The 20,659-nt window shown below is 36.8% G+C and overlaps 1 protein-coding gene across 1 annotated transcript in view; it reads left to right on the forward strand.

Annotated features, from left to right (window-relative positions):
* The window catches only part of LOC126260888 (trimeric intracellular cation channel type 1B.1), a 51,607-nt gene that overhangs the window by 16,371 nt on the left and 14,577 nt on the right, over positions 1-20,659 (forward strand). The window contains exons 3-7 of the mRNA XM_049958331.1: positions 1,701-1,796; positions 5,386-5,474; positions 7,552-7,639; positions 8,312-8,432; positions 15,441-15,606. Coding sequence (XP_049814288.1) covers positions 1,701-1,796; positions 5,386-5,474; positions 7,552-7,639; positions 8,312-8,432; positions 15,441-15,596 — 550 coding nt within the window. The 3' untranslated portion in view covers positions 15,597-15,606. The remainder of the gene's footprint in view (positions 1-1,700; positions 1,797-5,385; positions 5,475-7,551; positions 7,640-8,311; positions 8,433-15,440; positions 15,607-20,659) is intronic.

Below are 20,659 nucleotides of genomic sequence, written 5' to 3' on the forward strand. Positions count from 1 at the left end.
GAGATGGTCTTCAGATGTAGAATAGTAAGAAAATTCAACATGAGGCATACAAGATTGATACCATGATCAATTGAGAAGCTCATACAATTTTGGTAACAGCTTTAGCTAGCTGTGAATGGCCATTTTTTTAATTGATGTAGACAGATCTGCTACAATAATTCTAACAATAAAAAAGAGACAGTAAGATCAGCAGATACTACATGTGACAAGAATAAATCAAACTAAGATGAAATAATAGATGCAACAGTGATTCTAGCTGGGGAGGATCTGATGAAAATTTGAAAAAAATGGGTAATAATGGTGATGAGTTGGACTTCCAAGCTGTAATGGAACAAAAAAGGTGGGAGAATTTGACATCCACAATTTAGCGGCAAAACACAAAAGCAAGTGAAGTGACTTATCATATGATCAGTTGCAGCACAAGCCCTGTCCCACTGCAACTCATGCAGTGGACCTTGTATTTCACCCTAGACAAATTGTTGGTGTCTTGACATGTCTCATCTTCCCAGTTATACTCATAACCATGGTACATTTCAAATATTACTCCTGGTGACAATCTGTTATAGATGTCTTCTATTATTTACCCTGCATGAACTGACTTTTCTTGTATTTCATTGGATAAACTAACTTTTAACTTAAATCTCCAGTCACACATCTGAGACATATCTACAAAGAAGGAAGACTGGAGGTTTTCCCACCAATAATGAAGTTTTGATAGACCAAGAACTTGCTGAGTTTGACTAGGATGAAATAATGAATTCTTGATGCCGTTGTTTAAAGAACCATTATGGCATAAATTTTAAGTGGTTTATAAAAAATGAAAACATTGCATCAGAATGATTAGAAAAAATCCCACTCTTGTCCAGTAGAGATCATAATGTTACCCACTGCATCACATGACTCACTAATGCATTTCTGGCTTGCTGCTGCCTGATATTTGATCACTGTTACTTCCCTTGAAGTGTATAACATGTCAACAAACTGCTGAGATAAGGAATTTCAGTCATCTGCTTACAAACTGTTTTACATTTATGGAGTTAAATGTTAGCTGAATGGTTTGATTTTACCTTATGATGAGTATTACTGGTACACCAGTTTAGTAGAAAACTAACACACGACTGTTGCTTTGTATTTGGTAGCCACTGCAGTTACCTCTGAAACAGGTAATGAAATATACAAAACCAAAACAAGGCACTGGAAAAAGGAATCTGCATACTTAAGAAAGAAATGAATACAAGATTAGAGGACTTTGCTCATCAGCCAAAGGTTTCATAATGAATGTGAGAACAATGAAGAGGAAAAACGGGCAGATGCCGTCAATTGGAAGGAACAAAAAATAATTTAATAGGATCAGTAGGAATGAGCAGGTGATAAAACAACAGGGATATGGGTGAAAATATCACAAAAGTCACAGGCTGCTTTCTTTTTTCTTTTCGTTTTATTTTGTACATTTCTAGTGCAAGCAAGCGACTTCATCTTTTTTCTGTGAAGTGCGATATTCATAATTTTCATGTTATCATTTTTTTTTATAATTAAGGATTAGTTTGTTTTAACAAGAAATAAACTCTGTTTACGCTTATTCGTTCAGTTCTTGCTGGGAGGGGGGAAACACACCTTAATGTTATAAATAGGCCATAGGAATAATTATGTGGACTAGCTCTGAAACTGAAGAAATTATATTAATTCTTGCACTTTTTCAGGTACATTGTATTCTACACACCTTTTGATATTGGGTACAAAGCAGTCAAGTTCTTGCCTGTGAAGCTAATCTGTGCAGCTATGAAGGAAATTTATAGGTAAGTTTTTTGCACCTTGATGACCAGCAACTTATACAAATTGAAATATATGTATGTAATGTTAAGGTTAAATGCAAATGTATATCATGCTAAAAATAAAGGCAATAGCTCTGGGGACCATTATTGTCGTGGTCTTGAATCCAAAGACTGGGTTGATGCAAATCTCCGCACTATTCCATCATCTGCAAGTCCCTTCATCTGCATTGTTATTGATTCTTGGCTCTTCCCCATCAATCTATCCCATCTTTTAACAACATTTCTCCTCTATTTCCTCACTGTCTGCTCAATGTACAGATTGAATACCACATGGGGTATATAAGGTACACTCCCCTCTAACTCTCTCTTCTACTACTGCCTCTGTTTGATGTCTTTTGACTCTTATAACTGCTGTCAGAGTTCTATACAAGTTGTAGATAATCGTTTGTTTACTTTATTTTATCCTTGTCACATCTGGGATTTCAAAGAATGTACAGTTAACATTGTCAAAAGCTTATCTGCAGAATACAAATAAATATTTACATTTAGTAACAGCTGTAAAATTATTTAATGTAATACAGTGTAAGGCAATAGCTTACAACAGTTTCAGAGGTTTTCCTTGTTGTCTCATGGTTGAAATCGGACATCAGCAGAGATCTTACGAAGGTAGATAATTTGTACTTCATAGTACAAGTTAATCTGTTAATCATCACCTGAACTGGAAATAAATTAATGCAATTTGTAAATTATTTGGCGTGTTCAATAGACATAAAATACTTGACAGGAGAAGATAGCCAAACAATGCATTTCGACTGTGCCACAGAGCATTAGTATGTTAACTGAGATTTGTTAGTAAAGTGCAGCACAGTTCTTAACATATAGAAAACAAGCAAAATTTGGGATTTGAAGTATGTGGACTATATTGTTTTGTTTGTTTGTTTGTTTGTTTGTTTCTTTGTTTGTGTGTCCTCTTTTAAAAGTATCTAACCATTACTTTTTGAGTAAGACACCAAGAGCCAAACAGTATTCTTTAATTTTCTCATTGTGAAACTATACAAAAGTGTCAGATGAAGAGTGCTTCAAATGCATCTGATTTTCTGGTGATTTTGAAATTGTAACAGTCTCTGTCATGCTGACACTAAATTCAATTATTCATTTATTCATAGATAAAAGTCTCAGTTTTACTTGCTTATTTCAGTGTATAAAGTTTTTTTCCTTAGATAAGTGATTTTTAATTAATGACTTAATGTCACACACAGTTTATATGATAGTCCACTTAAATATATGAATCTGACACAGAAACTAAATAAGAACTGTGGAAACTGATAGCACAGAATGATAAACTGACAAATCATTTTCTTTTAAATAGAATTAGTACATTCACAGCTAATGGTTTAGGAACGAGTCACTTTGTATTCAAATTTATGTGTATTTAACACATGAATTTAGTAACTGACTATAACCAGTGTGTATTGTATCTACATACATGTACCACAATGGTACATGGCATAAGGTATCTTGTTCCTCTATCGGTCTTTTTCTTTTCCGTTCCACTTGCAAGGGAAAAATAACTGTCTGTATACTTCTGTATGAGCCCTGATTTGTCTTATTTTATCCTCGTGGTCCTTATGTGCTAAGTATGTTGATGGCAGTAGAATCATTCTACAGTCGGCTTAAAATGCTGGTTCTCTAAATTTTCTCAGAAGTGTTTCGTGGAAAGAGCATCATCCTCTCTCCAGGGATTCCCATTTGAATTCACAAAGCATCTCTGTAATACTTGGGTGTTGATTGAACCTACTGGGGCACTCAACATCATGGTCATCAGTGCCCTGACAAAAAGTTAACATGCCAATCTCATGGGCGGGGAGGAAGGCTGTCCCCACATGCAGAGCAGTTTATAATGCATTAAAGTATGGCTACTTTCCGCACCAATTTAGGGATGAGGCCTGACCACGTAAAAAATGTCACCACTCTTGTAACACTGGAATCAGTATTGACAAGGACGGTGGGCAGATCTCCATCGAGACTGAGGACTGCCCCGATACCAGTGTATAAGACACACATTGCCAAAATATGCTGAACTGAAAGTGCCACACTCAAACCACCACCTGCCTGAGGAGGAAGCCATGTGTTAAAATACTATGTCCGATGCAAAGCGTGGTAAGAACAAACTCCTTCCAGGAGTGAGGCTGACATGAAGTCTGCCATGCCTATGTGGTCAATTTGAATGACTGCAGTTTGTTTTCTGACATCTTCAATCATTCAGTCTCCCACTGATGCATGATGTGTCGGTCACAAAGTGAGATGATGGGGTGCGAAGGGATGGGACACTGGCAGGCAACACCACATGTGGAAAAGACCCACCACAATTTAATAACCAAGTTCAGAAAATGCTGAGGGACCAGAGACTGTTGGACACAGTTTAAGAAATAATATGCAAATGCAAAGAGGTAAATGTTGTAGAAGATCACATGTCTGTAAAAAGATCAATTTACGAAGTGTAGGACAACTTTAGTGAAAAATCCTGCTGTGAATCTGAGACAATTCTGGTCCTATGTAAAATCACTAAGCATGTCAAAGGCTGCTATTCAGTGAATCATCAACTAGTCTGTTGTGGCAACTGAAGACAGCAAAAGTAAAGCTGAACTTTTAAGGAACCATTCACATAGAAGGATCCTACAAGCATACTCCCATATGGAGCACATAGTCATGGGCATCCCTGGTGTAGAGAAGCACCTGAAAGAATTGAAGACAAATAAGTCGCCAGCTCTGGACAGAATCCCAATTTGGTTTTACAAAGAGAACCCTACTGCACTGGCCTCTTGACTTGGCTTCCAATTATCATAATTACACACATAGCTCAAGGCTCCAAGCGATTATTACAAAGTGGAGGTGACTCTTGTTCATGAGAAGGGTGAAAAACAGACCTGCAAAATTTCAAATCAATATCGGTAACATGAGTTTGCAGCAGAATTCTTGAAAATATTCTGAGTTTGACAATAAGAAATTTCTTTGAGGCAGAAGAACTTCTGTCCAGAGATCAGCATGGATTTAGAAAGCATTGCTCTTGTGAAACTCAGTGTGCCCTTTTCTGACATGAATCTTGCAAACCACAGAATAAGGGCAACAGGTATATTCCATATAATTAGATTTTTGGAATGCATCATCATCATCATCCCCATCCCCATCCTTAACCCACTTACTTGGCACATATGTCCTCAGCGTGCAATTTACAATGCGTTCAAACTTTATCCATAATTTCTCAACATCCATCATACTGGAACTAAATGGTGTCCATTCATGATGTAAGTGGGATGCTTACAACTGCTTGGTCTTTTAAGCAAAATTACTCCAACATAACAACACACACATTTATGTTGTCTTCATTAATCTGTCTGTAGACCTATGTTATCAAGTAGATTAATGTGATCCATGTAGTCTCTTCACTGGTATCTGCTTTCAGAGTTGTGACTTTGCTATACTGAAAATAATCATGCTTAATCTGGGATGTTATTTGTAATTTCACTAACCATCAACAAATACTTTATTTACTTTACTTAGTCACTTGTCCGAGACAAAGAAATTTTGGTAAATAAAATATATTTCATTCCAGGTGTAAAAAAGTACATGATGGGGTCACACATGCTGCCAAACTGTACCCAAATGCGTATATCATAATGATCCTTATTGGGACATTGAAAGGTGAGTACAACAATGTAACATAGGAAGTTAATACACCAAAGATCTCACTGTTCTTCTGAGAGAGAGAAAATTAATACTAGTAGTATGTGTGTTCATGAATGTGAGAAGATTTTAAATGAATTGTGAGAAGAAAACAATCACTAGTCTCCCGTTCATGTCATAGCATAATTTAATATTATGGAAACATTAAGCCTGATGGTCTTAGTGGTGATATTTGAGAAGGGTATGCTATATGCCGGCAGCAGGTTTGATCATCATCATCATCATCATCCAAGAGAAACATAACACCACACTATACATAGTTCCATTACACTCATAACATAAAAGACACAACTATCTCACATACACATGGAAAGGGACCAATTGTGTGGCAGAAGAAAATCCTTTCCACCTAGGTGGCTGAGCCCCCCCCCCCCCCCCCCCCCCCCCAGGCAAACAGCCATTGACTTGACGTTTACTTATTAATACAGTTATTTGTGTTATCTGGGCAGCATGGAAGTAGCTGTAGAACTACTCAATTTTTCTCAAATAGTATGGCCTGGAGCTTCTTAAACGACATTTTGAGTTGCTTCCATTTTTATGCCAACTTCTGCGTTCATTATACACAGTAATGTCGTTGGAATAGCTAATGTGTTTTTTTACCTCTTCTGAAGCTTTGAGATAAGATGATCACACAAATACTTTAATCATATTAACTTTTTATTGAAGTTACCCAGTTTTCATTGAGCTCAGTTTCAGTTTTTATAATGAAGGAAAGTTGTCTTCAAAGCAGAAGTTGGTTAACTTGCCCAGCTAGTTGTAATGGGACCTACAATTTGATATGGACTCTGAATCATGTTCCACCTTGGCATTTATCACATCAGATATCAAGTCTATATAACACCAGCATCTGTGAAAATTGCAGCTATCGGTGAATCACGACTTTTATGATATGTAAAACAAGAAGTCATTTTGACCACAGAGAAGTGTAAGCACAAACCGACCATCTCCTTCAGGATGTGTCAGTGTTACACCTAGTGCTGACTGCGGGCACTGGAGAGCAATCTGTTGAATAAAAACAACAAAACAAGTGTAAACTGTATAAATCTCGGAGGTTGAAAGGTTTGAATGTGTATAATGATTTGTTTCAAAGAAATGGATTTGTCATAACATTTCAGCACCTTTAAGACATGTTATTGTAATAATAACACGCATGAGAAATTAGTGAATAAAATAAGGTTATATGCAGTGATGAGCAAGCACTGCAGCATGTTCCATGATCACAGCACAGGATGACTCCCATCTTGTCTGCATGGCTTCAGTAGACTGTAAAGTTTAATTCATAGTGTTGTCTCAACATTTAGAGGACTGAAATGAGTATCAGCTTTTGTGTCAGCTGTTTGATACTGTCTTCTGTGGCCTGCATTAGTGTTGACTTCTATTGTCCAAAAACCACCCAATCCTCAGACTGCAAGGGTATGTAAATGTCATCCCTGACATCTTGAACTGCAAGATCTAGTGTTTCTTGATAGCTCTCCCTCCAATTTGTCCTGGAGTGATGGCAGCGTTGTTCAGTAACATGTAGAAAAATGCCATGTTTAGTGGTATGATGCTATGTTGGATTCAACATGTAATATTGACTGTTATTTATTGAGGATGGTCTGGACAACAGACACTATACTGAGGCTATTTTAGACCCCAAATACTGCCTGCCCTGCAGGCAACTCCACACCACAAATTTCAACAGGACTTTGCACGCAACAGGTGGTATAAAGTTTGCAACCTTCATTAAAAGACAATGGATTAGTCCACTCTTGAGACTGCACATTGGCATGTTACCCATGAAATTGTGTGGACTATGGTTGGTCAGAGGGTGAAATTTCAATGTAGAACTTCACACTAAATTCAGTTGTCAAAGTTAGAGGAAATATATGTTTGTTTCAGTCGAATACCGTCTGTTTTGATGTTATAATTTTCATGAACACTAGTGAATTTCATTTTGTACACTTTCTTTGAAAATCACTTTATTTTTGACCTGAATAAATGGAAATGGTTTCCTATATGACAGTTTAGCGACATTTTTTTTATTATTTTATAGGAAATGGAGCAGGATTTACAAAACTCTTTGAACGCCTCATTAGAGGAGTATGGACACCAACAGCTATGGAATTCATGCAACCAAGTTTGTAAGTATTAGTTCTGTTGTCACGATTAACTGTTAATTTTTTAAATAATTTGTTTTTCCGAATTTAAAACTTCTTAAAATTCAACAGTAAAATTCTGATAGTATGCTACTGCCACTACTTCCTATTTGCAATGGAATTGATCAAGTCCACAAAGTTGTTAGTGATCTGGAAATTTGTGAATATTTATTGCTGCTTTGGTAATATTCTGAAACCTGTTAACAAAATACTTATTTACGTTTAGTTAATAAAAATGAAAAAAAATTAGTTTGTTTTTTATGAACTTTGTGGTACATTCCCTAAATAAATGATGCTAATTTCATGTAGTAGTTTTTTGATGATAAATATGTAATATAAAATTATATTAATTTTTATGCTTTACCTTCATGTATCACTTTCAGCAAACACTTCATATAGAAGTGAAGTGAAGTGAAAAAGCTATTTTTATTTGATCTGTGCTGTTAGTTCTCCTATATTCAACAGTAAATTGTTGACCTAGTAGTAAGAAAAACTAACTTCGAATTTCTGTGCTGACATCTTCAGTGATATTGTCTATAGTTCTAAAGTTCTCCACACAAACAAGCACAAATATATATTGGTTGCTAGAACATAATATTTTTCAGCTGTTACTGATGTATCCCATCATGTTTTTTTTTTTTTTTTTCTTTTTTACAGCCCAACAAAAGCCTGCATAGTGGCATCAGTCATCTTCGTATTGGACAAAAAGACAGACTTAATTTCAGCTCCACATGCGCTTGTTTACTTTGGAATTGTAATCTTCTTTGTTTACTTTAAGGTTAGTAATGAAATACAAATAATATTTGTTTTTGATAACAATCTAATTAGACAAACAGCACAGCAGAAATAAAAGGGCACTAAATTGCTTGTGTTTGAATTTCATGCATTCCATCAGCTGCCATTGATCTTTCACAACAAATGATTATACTTTCACCTTTTACACCTTTTTTTCTCTGCTATTATGTTGTACTTGGAAATATTGAGTGTAAAATCCACATCTTGACACTGCTTTAAGTTTCTGTAAATTACCACACTACCCCAAATATAAACTATGCCCTCAATTTTGAGTGGGAAAAGAGAGAAACTCAGTGGGAAAATATTTGTCACAGTACCCATTTACAGAGACTGTTCACTGGACACATGGCAGTTTCTGAATTCTTTGGTGAGAGGATGTGATGATATTTTGAGCCTTGAAAAGAGAATCTGTTAACATATAAAACTGACTGATTTCTTTTTAATCTTGCCTTTCGGAGTGACTGTGTTATCCCCTCCATCTATATCTATACTCTGCTAAGTACATCCCATTTTACCAGTTATTAGGGTTTCTTCCCATTCCATTCACATATAGATCACAGGAAGAATAATTGTTTGAATGCCTCTGTGCACACTAATTATTCTAATCTTATCCTCATGATCCGTGTGTGTGTGTGTGTGTGTGTGTGTGTGTGGGCGCGCCCGCTTTCCAACAGTCTTTTTGTTGTGTCTTTCTGTGACTCTGCTATATGGTGAGTAGCAACTATCCTTTTCATAATATTGTTGCAGTACACAGAGGGTTGTAGTATGTAGAGTTATCATTGAAAGCCAGCTCTTCAAACTTTGTTAGTAAACTTTCTTGGATAGTCTACATCTGTCTTCAAAAGTCTTCCAGTTCAATTTCTTCAGTATATATGTGACACTCTACCATGGATCAAATAAACCTGTGTCCATTCATGCTGCCCTTCTCTGTGTACATTCAATGTCTCTGTTAATCCTATTTGGTACAGATCCCACACACTTAAGCAATATTTTAGAAATGGTCACACAAGTGATTTGTAAGCAATCTCCATCGTATGCTGATAGCACTACTCCAGTATTCTAGCAGTAAAGCAAAGTCCATCACCTACTTTACCCATGGCTGAACCTATATGATCATTCCATTTCATATCCTTATAGTGTGTTACACCTAGGTATTTGTATGAGTTGGTTGATTCCAACAGTGACTTGCTGATACTATGGCCGTAGGTTACTATGGTTTTTTTTTCCATTTTGTGGCGTGCCTATTTTACATTTTTTAACATTTAAAGCAAGCTGCCAGTCTTTGCATCACTTTGAAACCTTATCAAGGTCTGACTGAATATCTATACAGCTTCCTTCAGACAGTACCTCATTATAGATAACTGCATCATCTATAAAAAGTCTGAGGCTACTACTAAAATTGTCTGCAAGGTCATTAACATAAAACATGAACAGCAATGGTCCCAGTATGTTTGCTTGTCACACACTGAAGTTTCTTCTATGTCTGATGATGATACTCTATCCAAGATAACATGCTGTGTCCTACCTACCAAAAAGTCCTCAATCCTGTCACAAATTTCACTTGACCATCCTTTTGATAACAAGCATAGGTGTGGTACTGAGTCAAGTGCTTTTCAGAAATAAAGAAATACTGCATCTACTTGGTTGCCTTGATCCAAAGCTTTCAGTATGTCATGTGAGAAAAGTGCAAGTTGGGTTTCACATGATTGATGTTTTCAGAATTCATGCTGGTTGGCATGGAGGAGGTCATTCTTTTCAAGGTATCTCATTGTGTTTGAGCTCAGTATATGTTCTAAGATCCTACAACAAATTGATGTCAAGGATATTGGATCACTTCTGCTATGCTTCCTGAAAATGGGCATGACCTGTGCTTTTTTTCCAAGTAGAGGGTAGGGATTATTGTTCAGAGCATTTATAATAGAATATAGTAGGAAGAGGGACTAACTCAGCCAAAAATTCAGTATAGAATCTGATAGGGATTCTACCAGGCGCTGGAGCTTATATATGTGTTTATGTAATTTATGTTGTGAGACAAAGGAGGGAGTCATTGGGTGATGTAAGGATGAATAATTTACTAGAGTTGTGATAGGGAAAAAAAAAGGTTGTATACAAGCCAAGACTGATGCAATTTCTGTATCGGACTGACAAGTGCACCAGGGTACACTTTTGTTAAGTCCTGGTGGGCTATTGTAATGTAATCGACCGTCAGAAATAAGGTTTATCTAAAGCTAAGAGTACGATACCCATAGTGAAGAGTTGAAGTAATTTCATGACTGTGTATTGTGCAAGCTTAGCATATGAGGTATTTTTGAGAAGCCATTTTTTTTGTAATCTGCACCATAGCAAAGGTGTCTAGCACATGGACTGGCAATCTACATCTACATGATTACTCTGCAATTCACATTTAAGTGCTTGGCAGAGGGTTCATCGAACCACAATCATACTATCTCCCTTCCATTCCACTCCCGAACAGCGCGCGGGAAAAACGAACACCTATACCTTTCTGTTCGAGCTCTGATTTCTCTTATTTTGATGATCATTCCTACCTATGTAGGTTGGGGTCAACAAAATATTTTCGCATTCGGAAGAGAAAGTTGCTTTAATGACTTCCATCCCAACTCGCGTATCATATCTGCCACACCCTCTCCCCTATTACGTGATAATACAAAACGAGCTGTCCCACCTGGTAAGGATCCCACACCGCGCAGCAATATTCTAACAGAGGACGAACGAGTGTAGTGTAAGCTGTCTCTTTAGTGGACTTGTTGCATCTTCTAAGTGTCCTGCCAATGGAATGCAACCTTTGGCTCGCCTTCCCCACAATATTATCTATGTGGTCTTTCCAACTGAAGTTGTTCGTAATTTTTACACCCAGGTACTTAGTTGAATTGACAGCCTTGAGAATTGTACTATTTATCGAGTAATCGAATTCCAACAGATTTCTTTTGGAACTCATGTGGATCACCTCACACTTTTCGTTATTTAACGTCAACTGCCACCTGCCACACCATACAGCAATCTTTTCTAAATCGCTTTGCAACTGATACTGGTCTTCGGATGACCTTACTAGACGGTAAATTACAGCATCATCTGCGAACAACCTAAGAGAACTGCTCAGATTGTCACCCATGTCATTTATATAGATCAGGAACAGCAGAGGTCCCAGGACGCTTCCCTGGGGAACACCTGATATCACTTCCGATTTATTCAATGATTTGCCGTCTATGACTACGAACTGCGACCTTCCTGACAGGAAATCACGAATCCAGTCACACAACTGAGACGATACCCCATAGGCCCGCAGCTTGATTAGAAGTCGCTTGTGAGGAACGGTATCAAAAGCTTTCCGGAAATCTAGAAATACGGAATCAACTTGAGATCCCCTGTAGATAGCGGCCATTACTTCGTGCGAATAAAGAGCTAGCTGCATTGCACAAGAACGATGTTTTCTGAAACCATGCTGATTACGTATCAATAGATCGTTCCCTTCGAGGTGATTCATAATGTTTGAATACAGTATATGCTCCACAACCCTACTGCAAACCGACGTCAATGATATAGGTCTGTAGTTCGATGGATTACTCCTACTACCCTTCTTAAACACTAGTGCGACCTGCGCAATTTTCCAATCTGTAGGTACAGATCTATCGGTGAGCGAGCGGTTGTATATGATAGCTAAGTAGGGAGCTATTGTATCAGCGTAATCTGAAAGGAACCTAATCGGTATACAATCTGGACCTGAAGACTTGCCCGTATCAAGCGATTTGAGTTGCTTCACAACCCCTAAGGTATCTACTTCTAAGAAACTCATGCTAGCAGCTGTTCGTTTTTCAAATTCTGGAATATTCCATTCGTCTTCCCTGGTGAAGGAATTTCGGAAAACTGCGTTCAATAACTCAGCTTTAGCGGCACAGTCGTCGGTAACAGTACCATCGGCACTGCGCAGCGAAGGTATTGACTGCGTCTTGCCGCTTGTGTACTTTACATACAACCAGAATTTCTTCGGATTTTCTACCAAATTTCGAGACAATGTTTCGTTGTGGAACATATTAAAGGCATCTCGCATTGAAGTCCATGCCAAATTTCGCGCGTCTGTACATTTTAGCCAATCTTCGGGATTTCGTGTTCTTCTGAACTTCGCATGCTTTTTCCGTTGCCTCTGCAACAGCGTTCGGACCTGTTTTGTGTACCATGGGGGATCGCCTCAGGTTCAGTTCTCATTTTTAACAATCCCTCCCCTCATTTCTCACAGTGTTTCACTAGTGATTATAAAATTTAAATATATTCAAACAGTTCAACTCATACATGAAAATTAACATATTCAATTTAGTTATAATTTACTACCCTTGTAAGTCCAAAGGCTGTGGGCTGGATAGTGGTAAAAAAATTTTGTATGGAATTGCTGTCTGTAGATGATCTGCTAAAGGAGCCCTTTTTCCATAGGTCTTTGAGGTAAAAGTTGGATTTAAATCTGATTAGAGAAGGGCATGGGAAGCGTACCGATTTGTGTTATACAACACAGAAAATTTCGAAATGCTTACAAAATATTTTGATCAGCTTCTTAATTGTCTAGAACCAATCCAAAGATCTAATTCTGAAACACTCATGAAAATCTGGAAGAAGATTTACCCCAATATCAAAGAAATACATAAAGCTAGTGGAGGAGATTCGATTACAACAAACTTTTTGAAATTTTCTCTACCAAAAATAAAAAAATGGGCTAAAATTAATCTTTGAGAAAACCTGGAAAACAGAAAAAAAACTCTTTGGTGGGTGGAGAGTGGTCTTGATATATCCAGTATGTAAGAAAGGAAATAAACAAGATGTTAACTTGAGAGAAATTTCTTTGCAGCTAGTTGCACAAAACGTATGTTCCAAGCTTATACTATACAGAATAGACATAACACTGGAGAGTAGTTTATGTGAATATGCTGGTGGTTTTTAGCAAGTGTAGATCATGTTCTGAACAACTATTTAATCTGAAGTCAATCATTTGCCACAGATTACTGAATTCAAAAGGCGTTTGTTGATTTCCAAAAGGCCATTGATTATATTGACAGAAACTACAGATATTATAAAACTATGGGAATAGAAGCATGTTAATGGCTCTTTCAAGTTCCTAAACTACTTTGCTTGTGTGGGCTATTGCAAAACATAAAACACTCTCTAAACATTTCTGTGTAGAGTTGCATTATGAACAGTAGTTCATGTAATGGTGCGATAGCATAGTTAAATGCACTGACAGACAATTTGTCAGTTCATGTTTGATTCCCACTGCTGCCATCCTCTCCCCCACTTACATTGTTAAATGATTGAATCTATTTCTATATTATAATTAAACAGTTCAATTCATATACATATAATTGATATATTCAATTTAGTTATGATTACTACTATTGTACTTCAAAAGGCTATTATAGGCCAGCACACTGTGGCACACTGATAAAATTTTGCATAAGCTGTGACTGGGTAGAATCATTGTAATTCACAAAGTGTATAGAAGATGCAGTAGATAACATTGGTAGCTCACATGTTACGCTGATGCTATTCTGTAGAGGACAGTAACAATCATAAGAACATTGCTGTAGAATGCAGGCAGACTGGAAGATGATCAATAATGGGTGCAGAAACTTGCTACTGTCCCTCAACAGAAGCAAATAAAATGGAATATGTGTACACTGGTGGAAAAACAGGCTACCTGATTATGCCATCTTTTTTCTGCCACTATAATTAGTCACTACTGTCAAATATGTATCTGAATCTATCCAGATTGATTTGAAGTTGAATAACCACATACATCTATTTGTGTAGAAAACAGATGCTAGAATAAGATCCATTGGAATCTGAGAAACTGTAATTTGTTCACAGAAGGAGTTTAAAAAACTCACCCAACTATTTCTTGAGTTTGCTCTCAAGTCTGTGATCTTTATCAAGTTGGATTACTACAAGAAAGAGAGAGAAAAAGAATGCATGGTTCGTTACTACTTTGTTTAAGAGTCAGTGCCTCATAGAAGTGCTTGATCTTGAAATACCAATAATAATAGTAAACTTCACTAGCAACAATGTGTACTTGTCTCAAAACAATGTGCCCATCGTTTCCTATTTTACAAAGAGTTCTCTCATCACGCTTTTTTCCTTCATTTGCACCATATTTAAAAAAATCAAGAACAATTCTCTGAAAATAAAAATACTTATTTTAGTATTCTTATGCCCATTACAAAAGAAAATATTTGTGCATTTCCACTATTCAGCTACAGTCATTATGTCCACTGACAGCTGACAGACAGTTGAAGACATGAAATTTAGAACTTTGTGCCTCGCTGAAAGATGTGTAACCTGTAAGTTACTCTTAACTGAATGAAATAGATATGTAAAGCAATCATTTTAAAATAACCTTCAAAACACTAAAAGCTGAGTTCTTCAGTGTTGGTGATAAGTTTTACTCACTTCAAAATGCATTTCATCATGGTCATATGATATGTAAGTGCAAATCTATTTCCACACTTGGAGGGGATTCTTTGCACTGTGGCTGATGGAAGTAATTACATCATTAGCAATTTAAATACATTGATCAATAATGAATGGGGCTTTGTTGCCACCACTGTTGGTTAGCAGATGATGCAGAGCTTAATCCATACAACACATCAATAAACAAGGCAATTTCAAAGTAAGTTACTCACAGTGTTCCAGTGATTCTCAACTCTGATTGTCACTCCTGATTTTGTAGATATGGACACTCCAAACACAATGATGTCTACTAACTAATGTTTACAGCACCCAGAAAGCAATCAACACCAATTTATGTCATCTAATTTGTAACGAATCAGAGCTCCCATAAGCCACCACGCCACTAGTGTTCTTCGATTTTTTCCAACAGTAGATCTTGTTATCAATTATTTTGGTTGCTTGTTTGTGCAACTGTCTTTCTATGGTGTGTTTAGTTCATGGAAAGTATCCAATATGTCTAATTGTTGTTACCACTCTTTTTCAGCTTTCGTCAGTGCTGCTTGGTATACATGATCCATTTGTACCATTTGAAAATTTGTTCTGTGCGCTGTTCCTTGGTGGAATATGGGATTCGCTTGCCAGAATCCTTGGCCGAGGTGGGAACAAAGATGAAAAGGCTGATTCAAAGAAGAAGGATTAAGACAACAAATGTAATGCAGGAAGTCAGCATTGTTACTCAGCATGCATCTGTCAAAGGCTTCTATGGAAATTATTGACAGTGCATGTTGCATGAAAAGTGCTCTTGTGTTACTAACAATGCATGTTGTCCTTGTAAATTAACTGTGTTGAAATTTTCCTAATCCCTTCACCTGATATTTTTCAGTTTTCATTCACTTACAAACGCAAGCGTACAACTTCAGTGAGAGGCAACAAGCCACAAAAATTTGCAGGCTTTTATATGTGGTGGTTTTACTTTTTATGTTTTTGTAACATATTTTTTTTTTTACTTACCGTATTGTTTGTGGGTAATAATGTTTTGAAGTAAAGTTAGCAGGTACTTACAATTAAAACTCTATCTGTTAAGTACAGTGAGATAAAAATGATAACTTCATTTACTCTAAACATTACACTACTCATAAAACTTCGCAACACATAGTTACCTACAAATTCTCTGTAATCTCATGAGTAACTGAGAGAGCATAAAATTATTTGCATCCCGATATCTAGCAGTTCCACCAGAATGATTACCCATCGAACAATTTGGCAGCTGACCTGTTGATAGCAAAAGGCAGCTTCTGCTCTTACTTTTACCCAGAACTGTTTAGTTAAACCAACATTGACCATCATCGATGGAAACAGCTAACTTTGTCATTCAAAGTTCTGTTTATGTGCTGTGCAAGAACATTCTGCTGAAGAGAGTAAGGAGTACTCATACGATTTGCTGCAGTCATCCTTAACTTTTGTCTAAGGAAATGATTTTTATCTTTTTTTTAAATTCCATTTTCCATTAGGCTTGTTAAGCCTCAAAGTATCCTAACCCACAATAATGTACAAAAGATGAGTACAAGTTTCTGGAATAATCATCTATGAAAGCAATGAAATATTCCAAACCTCCTAGTGATGCCATTTCCGTGGCCCCACTTATGTTAGTGTGAATTGGGTGTAATGCTTGTAAAGCTCTAGAATTAATATTATTCAGTGGCAGTTCTGTTTGCTTTGCTTCGAGACATGTTGTGTATTTGACAGGATCTTTACTGATTATCAGAAAGCTGAGTTTACTTTCTTTTTATAATGTGGCAGCTTATTCGTATCTGTAAAATTCGTGAGTCCTGTCCTCCAGTGCCACAGAATAGCTGCGTGCACACTTACTTCACAGTTTTATGTAGAGTGATTAAAAAATTTTGCAAGAGAGACACCTTGAGAATAGCTGTAAGGTTCTCAGTCAAAATATCGGAACAATAATTAATAATATCCTGGATGCACACCCGAAAGTTGATGAAACAAACTTAATTTTTCCCAATTTATGAGCAATTGATGTGATTATGTTCACATATTTTCCAACTCTTTCAGATGATTTCATAGTAGTGTTAATGAGGTCCTACAGCGAAGCCAGTTACCTGGCTATGCCTGCTTCATCTAATTTCCTCCAGTTTACCGAGCGAGGTGGCGCAGTGGTTAGCACACTGGACTCGCTTTCGGGAGGACGACGGTTCAATCCCGTCTCCGGCCATCCTGATTCAGGTTTTCCGTGATTTCCGTAAATCGCTTCAGGCAAATGCCGGGATGGTTCCTTTGAAAGGGCACGGCCGATTTCCTTCCCCATCCTTCTCTCATCCGAGCTTGCGCTCCGTCTCTAATGACCTCGTTGTCGACGGGACATTAAACACTAATCTCCTCCTCCTCCTCCAGTTTACCATTAACTGTAAGTGTCTTGTATAAGCACATAACTCAATGGATTTGACAACCAACTTCAATCTGCGTATATTCTCTCTTTCGATTAGTGTTAACTTGCACACAGTCCTAAAATTCCTCACTTTGTAAACATGAGTTACAACTTGCATGATTATCATGTCCAGTGAGATTCTTAATTTGAAACAGATTTTGTCATGTCTCAAGTACAGGAAAAACTATGAAGAATCCACAATTAATATGAAAGTTAAGTTGTCAGTACCAACTTCAAAATACAAGGTGTCACAAATTTTTCCCTAAGCCTTTGAATGGTAACTGAAAGCATGCTGGGAATTTATGCTGTCATCTGCAATTAAAAAGGAAAGCTACTCACAAACTGTTTTTAAGAGTACCTTCATTTACTTCAAAGATTATGTAACTTACAACATAAACTCACAACCACCAAATACTTGAAAATCTCATGAACAATTGTGAGAACCTAAATCTAAAGTAGTGTAGTATGTTTGCAAGATAAAGTTTTTTCACCATAAATAACGTTTTTGAGTTGGTAAGTAACTTCTCAAGTAAACATTTGTGTAATAAAAGAATATTGCACAAAATAATGATCATAGTTAAAAAAACAATGTATTTCTTTGTTATTATCATCATATTAAACATTTATGTCATAGGAAGTCCCATGACTCAATTTACCTTCTGTTTTCATTTCGCATAACATTCTGCAACCAAATTTGGTCCCATCTGTTGTATCTCCAATCAGAAATGCTTACTTAAAGATTAAATTCAGTTGTATTACACAATATATCATTTTTGAAAATATAATGTGATTGATTACATAAAAAAAATCTACTCATCAAGCAGTGGCAGCAGAACATACACGTAAAGGTATTAAACTTTGCAAACTTTTGGAGTCAGTGGCTCCTTCTTCTGGCAGAAGGGCTGAAAGGGAAGAAAGAGGGATGAAGGAAAAGGACGGGTGAGATAAAAAAGGAGGGGGGGGGGGGGGAGTAGAGGTCAGAAAAGTTGCCCAAAACCCTGGGTCAGGGAAGGCTTACTGGGCAAGATGAGAAGGAAAGACCCCTTTTCAAAAATTATTTTCTTATATACAATACGTAATTTGGCATTAATGCTGTGTATCCTTGTCTGTTGTAAAATACGGTATTAAACGCGTAAGTGAAAGCATTTCCACATGAGTGCAAAAATCTTTCATTTTAACTTAGGGAAGTAGATTATACTATTAACACAGGTTTTCTTCTTCTTCCGTGTTCAAAACTGAGGTTGGTTTGCGGCAGTGCACCATATCCCTCTTCTGTCTGCCTTCCTCTTCATTTCCACATATGTAGCTCATCCCACATCGTGTATGACATCCTTGGTCACCCCCAGCAATCCTCCCTCGGTAGTCCCTTCTGCTAATGTTTCAATGACATTATTGTATATTAAAATCCATCCTAAAAGAATGTCTGATATTGTGTCCTATACTCTTCTCAGCACCTCTTCATTGGTGAATCTCTCACTCTCCAGTTGATCATCATCCTTCTGTAGGACCAAATCCCAAGGGCTTCCAACCAGCTTTCCTCTTTTTGAAGGCTGCACTCCAAATGAATGATGTGTTTCCTTATTTCCAAAGTGATGTTACTGCTGGTGAGCAATTTACTTCTCGGATTAAATGCAATACTGGTCTGCTGTGTTCTGCTCACCATTTCTCTTTGATCTTTGTCATTCCTCATGATCCTGCTTCCCAATTAGATAAATTTCTCAGTCACAGCTAGTTCCTCTCTTGAAATTATTATTCTTAGGAGCTCATATTCTTCTTCAGTACTCCATACAACCACTTTGATCTTTTGCTTGTTTAGTCTCATGCCATACTGATTAACAAAAATCCTTTCCCTTGTGGTGAGGACCTTCTGTACATCTTCTCCCATCTCCGTGACAACAGCAGCAGTGTCATCTGCATTATGCTCCATGTCTATCTTCTGCCCATTAATTTTTGGTACTCACCTCAGTAGTTTTGCAAACTTGGTCATAGCTTCTTGGATTTAAGCATTGAATATAAGAGGGGATAGAGCACGCGTCCTTGTCTCATGCTTTTTCTGATGTTTGCTTCTTGTTCCTGATGAAAATTCCCTATCATAGCCACTTAACTTTTATAAAAGTTGAATATCAGCCAAATGTCTATACTTTAGAGAGAGGTTGTATACTTACCATTACACAATGTGGTGCATTGCAACAATGAGGATATTGATTTTAATATTGTTTGCAGACGATTTCTAATTATAATGAAACAAGTCTTACCAACTCTTTTGCAAATGTAGTAAATCAATATTTCTCAGATAATAAAGGAAAAACAAAACTGGTATACTTCAGATCAGAATGTAGAATTTTAGATCCTTTAATCTGGTAGGTAAGACAGAATATTTGAAACGGGGAAACAGAAATGTTGGGAATTAGTGAAGTACAGTGGCAAGATGAACGAGACTTCTCGTTAGAAGTGCACAGGTTTATAATTACAAAATCAAACAGACGTAATACAGGAGTGGGTCAAATAATTAATAAGAAAATAGGAATGCTTGTAAACTATTATGAAAAGTATAATGAATGCATTACCGTAATCAACATAGACACAAAGCCAATACCCACAACAACAATCAACGTTCATATGCTAACTAGCTCCACAGATGATAGAGGTTGAAGGAACATATGACAAATAAAATTATTCCGACAGCTAAGGAAGAGTAAAATTTAAATGTGATGGGAGACTGGAATTTGATAATACGAAAAATAGTAGGTCAATATGGACTGGGAGAAAGGAATGAAAGAGGGAGCCAACCTCATAGAATTTTGCACAGAGCTTAATTTAATCATGGCTGACATTTGGTTTAAAAATCATGAAAGAAGATTGACCTATAAGAGACCTGGAGGCACTGGAAGATTCATACTGACTACGTAATAGTGAGCTGACAATTTTGGAACCAGATTGTTAACTATTACGCATTTCCAGGGGATGGCCACTATTTATTGGTTATGAACTTGTAGATTAAAACTGAAGAAATTCCAAAAAAGAAAGGAAAGTAAGGAGATTAGACATAGATAAGATGAAAGAACCAGAGGTTGTTGACAGTATCAAAGGGCATTAGGAAAACCAACATATGAGAAAGGAATATCACAGAAAGGTAGCATTGAGAGGTGAAATAGTGAAGGCAGCAGACAATTAAATAAATAAAAAGACAAGTCCTAGTAAAAATATTTGAATATTGCAGGATATATTGAATTCAAATAATATTTTAAAAAATGGAGCAAATGAAGCAGGCAAAAGGGAATACAGATGTCGAAAAAATGAGATTGACAGTAAGTGCAAAA

This window comes from Schistocerca nitens, chromosome 5 (genome assembly GCF_023898315.1).
Source record: "Schistocerca nitens isolate TAMUIC-IGC-003100 chromosome 5, iqSchNite1.1, whole genome shotgun sequence".
Classification (NCBI taxonomy): Eukaryota; Metazoa; Arthropoda; class Insecta; order Orthoptera; family Acrididae; genus Schistocerca; species Schistocerca nitens.